This window comes from Mauremys mutica, chromosome 1 (assembly GCF_020497125.1).
Source record: "Mauremys mutica isolate MM-2020 ecotype Southern chromosome 1, ASM2049712v1, whole genome shotgun sequence".
Classification (NCBI taxonomy): Eukaryota; Metazoa; Chordata; order Testudines; family Geoemydidae; genus Mauremys; species Mauremys mutica.
Genome location: NC_059072.1, coordinates 209827076 through 209842815, shown reverse-complemented (window position 1 = coordinate 209842815; position 15740 = coordinate 209827076). Strand labels below are relative to the sequence as shown.

Genomic DNA, 15740 nt, shown 5'->3' with positions numbered 1-15740 from the left:
CCCAGGCATGTGCTTGGCGTGCTGGTGCCTGGAGCTGCCCCTGGAACAAGGTGCAAGAGAGACATAGTAAAGAGCTTTGTCAGTACGAAATTTAATAATATATATATATAAACCACACTGTTTCTCAGCTGCAGCTCTACAGAATATATCTGGAAATTTGCACTCGCTTACACAATGAGTAAGACACCTAAAATTGTGCAGAATTTGTCACTTAATTCCTTTGCAAACATAACTCTTATTAAAGCATGCTGGCTAGCAAACCAAGCCATCTAGTGCTGTGATGAACAACTAGACCTACACATACAATTGTATTAGAGTTGTCAAAGAAATTTATTTCTTATTAGAAAAAGGCCAGTTTGATCTACAAGCTCCATTCTCTCTCTCTTCTTGTTCTGGACTCCATATGTTGAGATAATTAGTTACCATATTCATCTGTACGCTATAAATATACAGCTGGAGTAATCAATCTAATTTTCAGAGGGGTAGCCGTGTTAGTCTGGTTCTGTAAAAGCAGCAAAGAATCCTGTGGCACCTTATAGACTAACAGACGTTTTGCAGCACGAGCTTTCGTGGTCACCCATAGACATAGACAACCTTATTTCCTACCTGAATGCTTGACTTTGCAACTTCAGTGGTCTCTTTGGTTCATATTTTTATATGGAATTAATATATATATAAAATTAGATTGTAAAAGCAGCAAAGAATCCTGTGGCACCTTATAGACTAACAGACGTTTTGCAGCATGAGCTTTCCCACAAAACGTCTGTTAGTCTATAAGGTGCCACAGGATTCTTTGCTGCTTTTACAATCTAATTTTATATATATATTAATTCCATATAAAAATATGAACCAAAGAGACCACTGAAGTTGCAAAGTCAAGCATTCAGGTAGGAAATAAGGTTGTCTATGCAAACTTAATTTGGCCCTCTTGCACCTATGCATTAGAACAGCTTTTAATTACTTGATCAAATGATATTAATTCTAGTCCACTATGATTGTCAGTGTTTTGTAAATGGTGATATGCAGGAGTATCTCCATTTTACATGCAACATAACCAAGCACACACACTTGGAACAATCATTCTGAAAGGCAGTGGAGTTAAGTGGCTAAAACTGGGGTCTGTCATATTATAGACCTGAGTTCCATTCCCTGTTCTGCCAACAAGTAACCTGGTACAATCTCTTAGATCCTTGGCTATCTCATCTGCAAAAGGTGGAGTAGGGGAAAGGATACTTGCCTCCCTCCTACATTAGGATTATAGGGCCTTGCTTTATAATAAGCTTTTTGAAGTGCACAGAATTAATACCAATCAGTGGAAGAAGTGTTACTATAAATCATTGCATCTGGAATTGCAAGCCTTTCTTTTTGCACCTTTCTGTGCTTGAATAAAAATGCTTACAAAATTAAACCCATTGAAAATGTTTGCTATTTCATTCCATAAAAACCTTTGTGGGTATTTTTGGATTTTTTTCTCTTTTCTGTTCTTTTAAAGAAAAAAAATGTGGGGGAGAGGAGTTTCAGCTTGGGGAAAAAATCACCCTGGGTTGACTTGCTGGTAAAGAGATGGGGCCACTGTGCAAAACCATAAAATATATTTTATTTAAAACAGAAGAGAATGTTGGGATCACTCGAATTTTTATGATGCTCCAGGCTCTGAAATTTGTTGTTTAAAAGTGATGCATGACACCAGATCAGCTCCAACAGGCATGTGTGAAACCCACGGAAATCAAGCAGCTGTGCCTGTATGAAATACGCATTTGTCTAGTTTCCATTTCTATGATGATGCTCAATCAGCAATATAAGGAAAAAAAAACAGTTATTACAATCGAGTGCAATTTAGGCTTTGCTCCAAGCAGCCTGGATTAAACAAGCTGAGTGGGTACTATGGCTGCTTATCCTTATCTCCTAGGAAACAGAAGGAAAGGACTCGGAAAGGTTCCTTCCATTCATCTGCCAATTCTAATTAATCAAAAAACCTTGTTTGATCATGTAATTTTTTCTTATTCCTTCCATCCACACACAAACCATAAGGGCACAGTTGCCAGAGTTCAAGTGAACTTCACTGATATTTAGCATCTCTGAGCAGACCTGCTCTACAGACAGCGCTGGGAGAAGTGACCACGTACTGTACAACTTTGCTTTTGCAATTTTGTCTGTACATCACGTAGCATCTTTTACCTCTGCTATAATACTTTCATTTGTTAAAAAAAATCTAACTGTGAATTCACCCTTTGCAATCATTGCCAGATGGCCGGCTCTGGGAAGTGAAGATGTCCATTTATCCGCAGGGCAAGGCCAAAGCAGACAGCACAAGAGCAAGCTTTCTACACAGGCCCATCACTGATTGCTACCTCAACTACAACATGGAGAGAATCAAGCCTGGAGGTCAGACCATATTTTCGTCTCTCTCCCCATTCAATCTTTGGCCTCTCTTTTGAGAGCGTCAATGAGGCTGACTGTAAAAGGATATTTTTCATGATGTGGACTGCTACCTCTCCCCACTCTTGAGACCATTTTATAGCTGGGAAAAATATGAGCTGATGACCTAGAAGTCAAAAAGTTCGATACCCCATTACCAACACATTCAACCACCAAGTCCTTCTGTGATCATGTAATTTAAAAAGTGACTTTAAATTTATTTGACTTCATTTCCAAACCATGAGAGACTCAACTTCAGAAAAGATGCAAATTGATTCTATTCAGTGGTCTAATTCCCACTTGCACACAGCTATCAGTTTTTCAATTAAATAATCCCCAATAAATAAGGCCTGGGGAAGGAGGGATGATGACATTTTGAGTCACCTATCACCAACAGCAACTAAGATTCTCACACACTTTAATTACAATGCATTCAGAGAAAGAAGATATGCACTAAGAAAAATTGCTTCAATTTCATCTAGTCATTTAAAATCCATTTAAGCCATTATACTCTAAGCTATGCTAACAGAAACTGCCATTAATTTTTGTAAAGCAGGTCACAGACTTAAATAAATCATATTGCTTAACTCTAATGTATGTACATATCACTGATACCACAGAAATACACAAACACCACTGAACTATGTACCTAGGGATACAGTAATCATTTATCCCATTGCCAATTAAATCCCCTGTACAACAGTGGTATCACATCTATAATTCATAAACAAGACCATAGCAAACTGCATTTTAATAACACCGTCAGTTCCACGATAATATAAAAAATGAATGACACCCAGGAGGACTGCAAAGATTTTCTACACAGATACAGATGAGCATTCTCATTAACGCACATTGGTGGTTTCAGTGAAAGGTTTTATGTAGACAAGAGTAAATATTCACCATCTAGTGATTTCAGTGACATTCCAGACAATTTGGCTCACCTGGAATTCCTCCTAGGAGTTCCCAGGCTGTGCACACCAGTGTTACTGCTGGCTCAGTCTTGAATAGGGTGCAACACACTACCTGACCCACAACCGGCCAGCATTGTTGACTAACACATAGGTGGGGTCAGAGCTCCACCCCCCCTCTCTGTCAGGCACATAGCTCCTGTGAGGGTGCTAGGGGGGAAACAGGAACTGTACTTGCTCTCAAGAATCTGTCCCAACCCTGTGATGGGGATGCTCCTTGTTGCATTGATGGCCTTCCATGAACTTGTGTAGGACATGGCCTGTCCAGCCTTTAGTGTTTTGGAAACATCCAATGGGATTTTGGCAATTGTCACTGCATGAGGAAAGTTCCAGGTATAGTATATTTCAGAACAGATAGACAGATATCATTTTCAGTGGTTACTGCTTGGTATTTTCAGTACACCAAAATAAGACAGTAGGAAGTTTAAAAGGAATAGATGTGTTGTTCCACTTATATTGATGACGTCCAGGTCTGGGGCAACATGAGAAACATGATATTATGAAAAGTTCTGATTGTGGTAAGGAACATGAGTTTGAAATATAAAAATAGCACTAGTGAGTCCACCCCAGCCTCATGGATGGACTTAGAGAAGTGAGATCTGTCAGGCTGCTGAAACACAGGTGTAAATGGTATGTTGTGATGCTGGTGAGTACATCAGGAAATTTTCTGCAGGTGAGAATGGGAAAGACAAGGCCACAGACATGAGCAAGTGCAGCTGCTGTGAGATGCATTGGTGCAAGGGTATACTGTTCTCTTTCTACATGAACGAAGCACATTTTTAAATTCAAAGTTGGAGGATCATTACTTTCAAACACATAGAATGTTTACATGGATTTTATGTAGCACAGCCTCCTAATTCCAGACATTACACTTGACAAATCAATTTCTATTTTGTACACAATAAAAATTGCAGAACTGTGTTTTAAACACCAAATCTTCATGATCATATGGGCATCGATAATGGGATTAGACCAAGTCTGGAATGCAATAATAGTTAAATAAATAGGCAGATCTGTTGATAATTTGATCCTGACAAATGGTAAACCCACACCCATATTTAATTATGTTACTATAAAGGGATACTTAAATGGTTTAGGTCCCATATTTGATATAAATTAACAGTGATGTAATCAGGTGGTAAATATTATCTAGATTATAAGTATCTTTTCTGTTTTTTTTTTTAAATCCAACATTTGACCAACAGTAGAACACAACAGCCAACATTTTGGTAAGGCAAATAAAACATCTGGACAACATTTTCTTAAATCCATATTTAGGCTCCTAAATAAAAATGGTTTGATTTTAAGAAGTGCTTAACTCCCACAGCTCAAGTCAATGGGATCTGCATGTGCTTAGAACCTCTGAAAATCCAGTTATTTAAACAGCTAAATAAAAAGCATGTATTTAGGCATGCATGTATTAGGCATGCATGTTTGAAAATTTTGGCCTACAAGTACACATTGCTTGTTCTGGCTTTTTGCAGCAGTTAAACTAACAAACACTAGTCCCAGAGCTGTGATTATTTTTCTCAGTAAGGCTGACACAACAGCAAGCAAAAACAAATATGTTGATATAATCTCCTTTAGAAGACTAGCGAAGAGAGAGGTCACTTTTCACTAAAACAAAATATGCAGGGCAAGAATTATTATTTTCAAACTTCTAGGAAGGTATCATAAGCAATGCAAAAGCAAGGAGGAAAAAAAATCCTGCAGTAGATCTGGGCACTTAAAAAAGATTAAAGAGAAATAAACATAGAAGCCAATCTAGATGGCAAAGCCTAATGAGGAGGGACTCACTCAGAGATAAACAAGACCCAGTCTTTTCGTTTTGTAGTACAAAGGAAGACCCATACATTATTTGAATTTAAAAAGCCTCTGAAATGAATTAAATTGACTTTAAAAGGCTTGATTTTGCTCTTGGGTATATGTAAAGGCAGTAGTTGATTTTAAAAGATGCACAGGGATCCTTGCTAGAATACTGGAAAGGGAATCGAAAAAATTAGATGTCTTCCATTTCTCAAGGGACACATCTTCCAGAATTTGAGTAGATTTGGCCTGCACTACAAAGTCTGGGTTAGTATTTGGATCTGAACCTACTTAGAGCTGACAGACTTTTGGACACTTTCAACTTTTGGAGTTGAGCTTACAGGATAGAACTCCAGTCAAAAGTTTTAATATCATCACCTAGATTCCAGGGTGCAGACAAGTATATTCTCCATTTGTCACCATCTAGACTGGCCTCCAATGCTTGCATTGCTTCTGGAATAATGCGGGGAAAAGCTTTGGGAGGTTGTATGGTAAAAGACAAGAGATCTGTAAGGAGTATACTTAGGCACTGTATAAATAAGAACCAAGAAATCCGGTTGCAGGAAGCCAAGATTCTGAAATAGATTTAGCTGCACCAGAGAAGCTCCTGGCCAGTGTATGTGCTTTCTGTCTCATGTAAAGGATCCAGCCTAACTATTTAATTGTAATTAAGGTTTCTATTTATGATACACTGTTACAAATGGTATTATTTTTATGAGTATGATGCATGCCTCTGTGTGTGTTTATGATGGGTTACTTACTATGGACTTAGATCAAGAGGAACTGTTAGAGAAACTGAGCAGAAGATGTAAAACAATGGTCTAAATAAGGAACATCCCAGTAAAAATTCAAACACAACAGCCAGGTTCAAAGCTTTGAAGAGGCAACTCCTCTGCCAAATCCCGGAAACACAGCTGTTATGCCAAGGCTGAGAACAGAGAAATCAAAGGGAACACTACAACATTAGAAAACCTCAAAGACCTTAGAAAAAGGAGGGGGTCTGGGTGAGCTGCAAGGGACTTCCCAGGGTGTCAGTGAAAAAATGACAGGTTGGCAATCACAGAGACAGAGGAAGGTTAGCTGCAAGGGCAAAGAGGGACTCTCCTAACTAAACAAGGATCAACGATCAAGTCAGGCGAGAGTTATACATTTTGGCTTTGATATACTTTCTTGACCCAGCGTTCCTAAATACCATACTCCTGTTTTCTAATTAATAATGGCTTATTTTGAAAAGGTTGTCCTGTGTCACCGAAAACATCTGCTGGTTGCATACCTCACAAGAGGGGAAGTCTCCCACCGAGTTCCAAGCTACTTTGGATCTGCTGAAAAAGCCACAGTGAGACACAGCGGTGCTGAAGCCACAGACCCAGTCTCAAAGTAGCAGAATCATGGCCCTTCCTTGAGAGAGAGACACTTCCAGAATCACCAAGAGAGAGACACTTCCAGAATCACCAAGAGAGAGACACTTCCAGAAAAACTGTTTAAAGACCAGAAGCAGATCCTGCCCTGTTGATCTGTGACAATAATATTATAACAATATTCTCCCATTGTTGGATAAATATAGAGGTGAATGGAAAAAATAATCATGGTGAAATCAAAACATTTACTTATAAAGAAAGAAATATTTAACCCATGACAGCATTTAATATCTCATCAATTTTATTCTTATTATAATATAAAAGATACATTATATACATTCTGTCCTACGGTCTCACGGATTATAGTTCAGTAGTAACAACTGTTCAATGTCAGCATAAAAAGCTGCATCATTGGTTTGAGAAGAGGCTTATTTTTCATAAGAATCAAGCAGGAAAAACAGTTGAGAAAAATCTATGAGAGTGCAGACCTGTTGTTGCAGTTACTGTTTTAAGTCCCTTGAATTTTTGTTTAAATTTTGATTAAGCATCAGAAATCCTGAAACTTGACTGGCTGACACATTTCACCTGTCACAAGACCGTATAACGATAGCTTTTCACTCATGTGTGTAACATTAAATTTGAAGCTCATTTCCACAGGAGCAGCTGCAAAACTTGGAAATTCTCTCCTCTGGGAAGATGCACTATTGTTCCATGTTTAACAGGTGGAAGGATGCTCTTTTGGGTCAGAGCATAGGACAAGGACTCAGAAAATCTGGGCTTTTACCAGATCTGCCACACAGATGTCTTGTTTTAGATCTTGGACAAGTCATTTGGGACGCGTTTGCACAAGCTTCTGAGCACCCTCAAGTCCCAGGGCACTCGGCACCTCGTGAGATCAGAGCATTATTTACTCTGTATTTTAGTTCCCCATTGGTAAAATCGGCCTAATATTTGACTTGTAAAGTTTAATTCTTAGTCCAAAATTTTCAAAAGTAGTCACTGTCTTAGCTGTGCCCAACTTGAGATACCTTAGGCCTGATTTTCAAGAGTGCTGAGCATCCACAGCTTCTGCTAACTTCAGCTGCAGTTGTGAGTTTCCAGCACTTCTGAAAGTCAGGCCCCAGGCAGCCCAAGCAGTGCACCAAAAAAAGGGTCACCTAGAGTCAGTGATCACTGTCAAAAACATTGACCTTAGAGTTTGACACATTTATCTTTTAACTGAAGGCACAATATATAAGCACAAATTGTTACATTAAAACTTCATAAATGGATTAATTAGCAGGACATGTTTATGGTACTTTGCTACCAATTTTTTTAAGAGGCAATACAAGAGATAGTACTTCTAAACTGGTGACATCCCCACAGAAATAAAAAAAAGCAACTAACAACAATCTACACTCATCTACATCGCTGTGTTTTAGAGATGCATTCTATCTTACCTTGACATGGTGAATAAGATGTTCTACTTCATTCACTTTATACGTCTCTATTCCTAGCTCCTTAGACAACCGCAGGATGCGATTTTGTGTCGGCCCCACATATGCTCCTCCAAGGTCCACATACTGGACTTGCTTATTCTGGTTTCCCAAAAGACAAAAGAAGAAAGATAAGCCCTTTGCAATCAATCATGAGATAAACAATGTAACCCAAAGAAACTATTTATGTTAATTGAGTATTTGAGGCCAGATTCCCTGCTCCCCATCCCGGAGAAAACCTGCAAGAGGAAGCCACAGAAGCGAAAATTCTGCATTAGTTTTCTTTAGAGATATTTCTCCAGAGCATCTCTCCAAGGGCAGTTTTCACTACATACATAATCATCTTTTCCTTCCATGTGGAACAAGTGGGAAGGGAGGTGTGATAACCCTAGAACCTGCAAATATCCTGGAAAATGTTGTGTTGCCACAGACACGTCATACTTTTTCTCGCCCCTGGTTCAGCACCATCAAGGACTTCCCTATGTGCCACCGCCCTGGAATTCTACCCTCATGAGGGGTTCTTCAGTATGCAGGCGGCTCTGCTCAAAAAATCAGTGCAATAATTTAGATAATTACCCTTGCAGTGAAAGTTCTTCCTCCAACTCTGTCACGGGCTTCCAACACCACAACACTCAGCCCTGACTCAGTCAGCAACTTGGCTGCCGACAGACCTAAAGGACAAATGAGAAACAACACTGAACAACTCCATACAGTGGATTCTGTAGCCTGCGTGGCTTCTAGACAGTCAGTAGTCAGCGCTCCCAGATATTTAGTAAGAGGTGTCATGAATTTTGACTATAAAGAGCTTGTAAGGTGGGGCGGGGGCAGGAATCCCCAAAGGCAACTAAAGGTAAATATAAAACAAGATAGTGGTCACATTTTCACATGTGCCAAGCACCTTCAGCTCCCAGTGGCTTCAACCGGGGCAGAGTGAGCTTAGCCCCTCTGTAAGGCAGCCCTAGCTGGGTAACAATGAGAGAAAGTGTCATTTTGTTGTACACGGAACACACATACACGTGCAGTTCTCTGGGGGGGGAGGGGGAGGAAGTATTTTATTCTCTAATTCTGTTCTCTAATTTCTGCAAGTGTTGTCTTTTCTTTAACTTCCCCACCCCCCCCCCCCCAGGTAAAATGGATGGAGTCAAGTTTATATTAGGCCTCTCCTCGTTTTGAATGATTCAGTCAAGCCTGCTCTAAACTGCCTCCTTTCCAAGCTAAATCATTTTAGAGTCCATTAATGTTTAGAAGAAGTCAGAGGGCAGGTTCCCTGCCCTTAAGAGCTTATACTTTAACCAAAAACTAAACAGAACTAGTGAGTGTGGCAAATAGTAGGAGGGAAATGGAGGGTGAGTAACCAAGAGAACATGGTTCCCTTCCTTGCCTCTCTGCATTATATACAACCACTTCATTCTCTTCCTTCCTGCCTGGACACCAGCAGGGACAGCATTGAGAGCACAGGAGAGACTAGCCTGGTCTACACTACGCGTTTAAACCAGTTTTAGGAGCGTAAAACCGATTTAACGCCACACCCGTCCACACTAAGAGGCCCTTTATATCGGTATAAAGGGCTCTTTAAACCGGTTTCTGTACTCCTCCCTAACGAGAGGAGTAGCACTAATATCGGTATTACCATATCGGATTGGGGTTAGTGTGGCCGCAGATCGACGGTATTGGCCTCCGGGCGGTATCCCAAAGTGCACCACTGACCGCTCTGGACAGCAATCTGAACTCGGATGCAGTGGCCAGGTAGACAGGAAAAGCCCCGCGAACTTTTGAATATTTCCTGTTTGCCCAGCGTGGAGCTCCGATCAGCACGTGTGGTGATGCAGTTAAAAATCAAAATAAAGAAAGAGCTCCCGCATGGACGATGCGGACGTGATCGCTGTAAGGGCAGGCAAATCTGTTCTATCAGCGCTCCATTACAGAAGACGAAATTCAAAATCATTTTTTAAATATCTCCAGACAGATGCCATAGCAGGGACTCAGCGCACTGCTGCGTGACAAGCGTAATGGAAAGCCAAAGAATCAAATGGACGCTCATGGACTGGAGGACTCAAGCTATCCCACAGTTCCTGCAGTCTCTGAAAAGCATTTGCATTCTTGGCTGAGCTCCAAATGCTTCTAGGGTCAAAAACAGTGTCCGCGGTGGGTCAGGGCATAGCTAGGCAATTTACGCACCCCCCCCCACCCACCCCCAGAAGTGAAAGGGAAAACAATCCTCTCTTGACTCTTTTACATGTCACCCTATCTTTACTGAATGCTGCAGATAGACGCTATGGTGCAGCACTCAACACCAACATCCTTGCTCCCCCCACGCTATGGATGGCTGATGGTACAATACGACTGGTATCCGTACTCATCATCAGCCTATTGGCACATGGGGCAGTGCAAAAGGACTGGTAACCATGCTGACTAGCATCTGTTAGGTCGATCAAGGGCGCCTGGCCCTAATTTTTCCTGGTAGATGGTACAGTATGGCTGATAACCATCGTCATCATAGCAACAGGGGGCTGAGCTCCATCAGCCCCCACCCTTCATGTGTAAAGAAAAGATTCAATTGCCCCTGAACTAGCAGAGGGATGCTGGGCTCCTCTCCTACACACTCCTTACTGTCCTGTCTGGACTATCATAGCAGCTGGAGGCTGCCTTCCACTCATATCTCACTAACAAGTCACTGTGTCTTATTCCTGCATTCTTTATTACTTCATCACACAAGTGGGGGGACAATGCTATGGTAGCCCAGGAAGGCTGAGGGAAGAACGGAATCAACAGGTGGGGTTGTTGCAGGAGCACCCCCTGTGAATAACATACAGCTCAGAATTTCTGCAGGATCTGACACAGAGCAGCTGTGCTCTCTGGTTCTCTGATACAGTTGTTCTCTAGTACACTTGCCCATATTCTAGGCAGGACTGATTCTATTTTTAGATACCAAAAAGGAGGGATTGACTCAGGGAGTCATTCCCAATTTTTGCTTTTGCGCCTCTGGCTAAGAGCAGCCAGGGGCACTTATGACAGCAGCAAATGGCACAGTGCAAAAGGACTGGTAGCCACGATCATCTTATTACCAATTTATGGTATGGTAGATGGTACAATATGGCTGATAACCATCTCTGCTATCATGCAAAAGCAAAAGCATGCTGCTGTGTAGCGCTGCTGAATCGCCTCTGTGAGCGGCATCTAGTACACATACGGTGACAGTCACAAAAGGCGAAACAGGCTCCATGATTGCCATGCTATGGCATCTTCCAGGGCAATCCAGGGAAAAAAGGCATGAAATGCTTGTCTGCCGTTGCTTTCCCAGTGGAAGGAGTGACTGACGACATTTACCCAGAACCACCCGCGACAATGATTTTTGCCGCATCAGGCACTGGGATCTCAACCCGGAAATTCAAAGGGGCGGGGGAGGCTGCGGGAACTATGGGATAGCTACGGAATAGCTACCCACAGTGCAATGCTCCAGAAATCGACGCTAGCCTCGGACCGTGGACGCACACCACCGATTTAATGTGTTTAGTGTGGCCGCGCACACTCAATTTTATACAATCTGTTTTGTTAAACCGGTTTATGTAAATTCGGAATAATCCCGTAGTGTAGACGTACCCACTGTCTCCTTGTACTCAGATTTGGTGCCCTGCAGCCAGGAGGAGAAACTGCAGGGAAAGCCAGATTCAGTCTCCACAGCCCTGGGTTGCAGCATGCCCAGTCTCCCTGTGGCAATGGCATATGCACAGTCCGGCTGGCATACAGGAGTAGCTGTGAGGGAGGGGGAAGCATGCTCAGTGCAAACAGAATCTTCAGAGAATTTAGTTGCCAAACTTTAACAAGTCTCTGCTCACCACGTACAAACAGATTTTTCAGAGGCTCGTCACTTGGCCATATATGGGTAAATTTTCATGGGAGCAGCAAAAGGCACATCCCTAACAGGGTAACTCCCCTGCCAATAAGAAGTGTCAAGCAACTTTAAGTATAGGTGATGTTGGTAGCTGAAGCTGATGACAATTCATTCTCTCTTATTATCAGCTGGTAATTTCCCATAGGTGCCGTTACAGCTTTCAGCGTTAACTGCACCTTTGACTCCCACCCATCTGGTATTTCTTGAGGGCACTGATTTAAAATTTCAGGGTCCAAGCCATCGCTTCTCTCAGATGGACACCTGCATCTCTCTCCCTCAAGACCAGGGGTTTAGGCTTGCAGTCCCTCTTCAACTCATTGTGAATTCCCCAGAGGGCCTGACAGAGAACCAGCACATGTGGTTAACCTATCTCCAGGGATTCAACAGTGAATACCTTTACACAGTAACATCAAAAGAGTGTTACTGGAACTCTGGAGACCTGGGTCCTACTCGCAGCTCAGCCATTGGCCTGTGGTGTAACCTTGGGCAAGTCACTTGCCCTTTGTGTCTCAGTTTCCTCATCTGTAAAATGGCAATAATAATACTGAGTTCCTCTGTGAAGCACTTTGAGACCTACTGATGAAAAGTGTGATGGAAGATCTCAGAATTATTGTTACACAACAGTGTTTACTTCCAGCCACAGTGGAGTAGCTTCTGAAGCAGGGGTGAGCAAACTACAGCCTGGGGGCTGCATCTGACCCTTCAGACATTTTAGTCCTGCCCTTGGGCATCCATTGGGGAGCAGGGTCCGGGGCTTGCCCTGCTCCTTGCGTACCATGGCTCAGTGCAGCTCCTGGAAGCAGCGGCATGTCCTACCTACAGCTCCTACATGTAGAGGCAGCCAAGGGGCTCTGCACACTACCCCCGCCTCAAGTACCGCCCCCACAGCGCCCACTGGCCAGGAACCACGGCCAATGGGAGCTGCAGGGGCATAGCCTGTGGACAGGGCAGCATGCAGATTTGCCTGGCCATGCCTCCATGTAGGAGCTGGAGGGGGGACATGCCGCTGCTTCTGCCCTGCCCGGAGCCTGCAACCCACTCTCCTCCCACGCCCCAACCCCCTGCGCCAGCCCTGATCCCCCTCTTGCCTGCCGAACTCCTTGGTCCCAGCCCGGAGCACCCTCCTACACCCCAAAACCCCTTCCCAGAGCCTGCACCCCCAGCCAGAACCCTCACTCCCCCTCTCACCCCAACACCGTGCCCCAACCCATAGCTCCTTCCCACACACTGAACTCCTCATTTCTGAACCCACCACAAAGCCCTCACCCCCTCCCGCATCCCAACACCCAATTTCATGAGCATTCATGGCCCGCCATACAATTTCCATTCCCAGATGTGGCCCTCGGGCCAAAAAGTTTGCTCACCCTGTTCTGAAGGTTACCTCAACTTTTCACTTCAGCATACCAATAAGTACAGCAAGCTTTCAAACAACCCTGATACAATGCGCTCTTCGTACCCCATAACAGAGCAAATGAGAGTCTGTGAAATGCCGTTAAACCTGACCTTTCCCATAAAAGGAGCAGACTATAAGGCAGGAACAGCATATTTTGAGAGTAAAAAATATTCAGTATGTTCAAATGCTTGCCAGAGCATCAAACACTTTCCATTCAGAGATTGTTTTACTGTCTAAAGAATTGGAGCTCTGAAAAATGCAGTGTCCATCATAACAGACCATTATTAAATTTGCCAAAGCAAGAGTCAATGATATTATTAATCATTTATATTACAATAGCACCCAAAAGCGCCAATTAGGAATGGGGCTTAATCCACTTATCATGCTGATGTACTGTCAGTATTGTCTGTTGTTGCCTTCTTCTCTCTCCCCATCTACTTGTTGCATCCACCCTGTTGTCTCTCATCTCATAAATAGATTCTAAGCAATCTGGGGCAGGAATCATCTTTTTGTCCTGTGTTTGTACCACACATAGCACAACATGACCCAAACCCATGATGGGGGCCTCTAGATGCCCCTATAATAATTAATAATTATACCCAGCTCTTATAGATCACTTTTCATTAACAGATTTCAAAGCACTTTACAAAAGGTGGTAAATATAATTACCCAGATTTTATTAATAATGATAATGCTGAATGAAGAGGCAATTCCGTGCCCAGAGAACTTAGAACCAAAGGATTGGGGACAATGATATAAATTAACATAGTGATGACTGGCACCATTTTGTTAGCTACATTTTGCAGGGGATGGGAGAAAGCTGTTTAAAAATGTAGTAAGAGTTGCAATGGGAAAAGCATACAAATGGTAACCCTGGACCAAATTCAGAATTATACCTTTTGTGGGGACTCAGAGGTTATTTTTTAAACTCCTATGAACAGAATAAGCAAGTATTGACCCCATAAAGCAAAGTCCAGGAAAAAAAGCTCTTACGTGGTGTGAAATCTTGTCAGCTGTTCAGAACTGTACACATTTCAGCACAGCTGCTGGTTTGCCTGTCAATTTTTCTTGAATTGCAAACAGAATGCAATCCCTCTAACGTTGCCTAAGATTTTAGAGTTTAGGCAAACAGATCAACATAAAGGAATGTGTCCACAAATATGATTACTGCCCTTATCATTCAGATTTCTTCTGCAGGATATTTTTTATCAAAATGGTATTCTTTCCAGAGAGATTTCTACACACACTCATTGCTATGTAAGGAACAGTGCAGATTTCACCTATGGAAAAAAGAAGCACCAGCTATCTTTTGTCACCAGTTCAGAGGACAATAATTTAGTACAGCTTCCATTACAGACTTGCTTACTTCAAAAGAAAAGAGAGAGTTATATCTACATTCAATTCATATAATGAAAAAGACATGCTGATTGCTGTCATAGCAGTGCAGTAGCCTTAACTCTGATTCCTCCATGAGACTCAATACCTAGAAAATTAATACAAACAATACAGAAGCAAAGAGGACAGGTCTTACCTGAAGCCTCAGACTGAGGATACAGTTGTGCTTAGAACAGGTTAAACAAGGGAAAAGCAGCAAGCCTTCAGAAGTTACTATGGCAACCTGATATCAAAATGCATCCACTTGAAGATACTGGGATGAGATTGTCTTCTAAGGGCTTTAATACTGTGAGTTCAAGCTATGGAAATTGTTTCTCCATCAGACAGTAATTTGCATTCAAATGACTGTTTTACTGAAGCATCTTCAATCATAACAATTATTTCATATAAAATCCAAGCTTATTTCAGTTGTTGTTGTTTGTGTACCTGCTGAATATCCTGGAATAGAGCTTTAAATAACAGAACTTCCCCACCAACATCCTCCTCCCAGCTTCCTTAAAATAAGACAAAGAAGAATGATAAGTGAGACAACAAAAGCTGTGATCTTTTGTCAGTTGTTCAAAGCATAGAGATAGGCTCAGACTTTGTCCAAGTGCAGAATCCAAACTCAGATCTGATCCAAATTTTTCCACTGCCCCCCACTCTGTATTCTGAGATAAAAAGAAGCCCCAGAGCCAAGCTGAAATTTGGGGTGTTCTAAAGTGGATCCAAATTTTAGAGCTCAGACCCAACTCTATCCAGAGCCAGTATACATTTCATTAGGATTGTAAAACTCTTTCAATTTTAAACTTTAGTATTTCTATGACAAATGTATTGCAAAACACAGGATAAGTTGAACCTCCAGTACTTTCTGAATGATACTTACGGCATTTCCATATAGTTTCTGCATATTGAGAAAAGCCTATTGTTGTTCCTAGGGGTACGTCTACACTACAAGACTATTTTGATTCATCTTAATTCGAATTTCTGGAATCGACCTAATGAAGTCGAAGTTGTGTATCCACAATAAATACACTAATTCGACTGTGTGAG

The 15740-nt window shown here is 42.0% G+C and overlaps 1 protein-coding gene across 1 annotated transcript in view; it reads right to left on the bottom strand.

Annotated features, from left to right (window-relative positions):
- LOC123362239 (amine oxidase [flavin-containing] B-like) overlaps positions 1-15740 on the bottom strand; it is a 75800-nt gene that overhangs the window by 30742 nt on the left and 29318 nt on the right. Inside the window, exons 2-3 of the mRNA XM_045002653.1 lie at positions 8605-8699; positions 7993-8130 (exon numbers count right to left, since the gene is read on the bottom strand). Coding sequence (XP_044858588.1) covers positions 7993-8130; positions 8605-8699 — 233 coding nt within the window. The remainder of the gene's footprint in view (positions 1-7992; positions 8131-8604; positions 8700-15740) is intronic.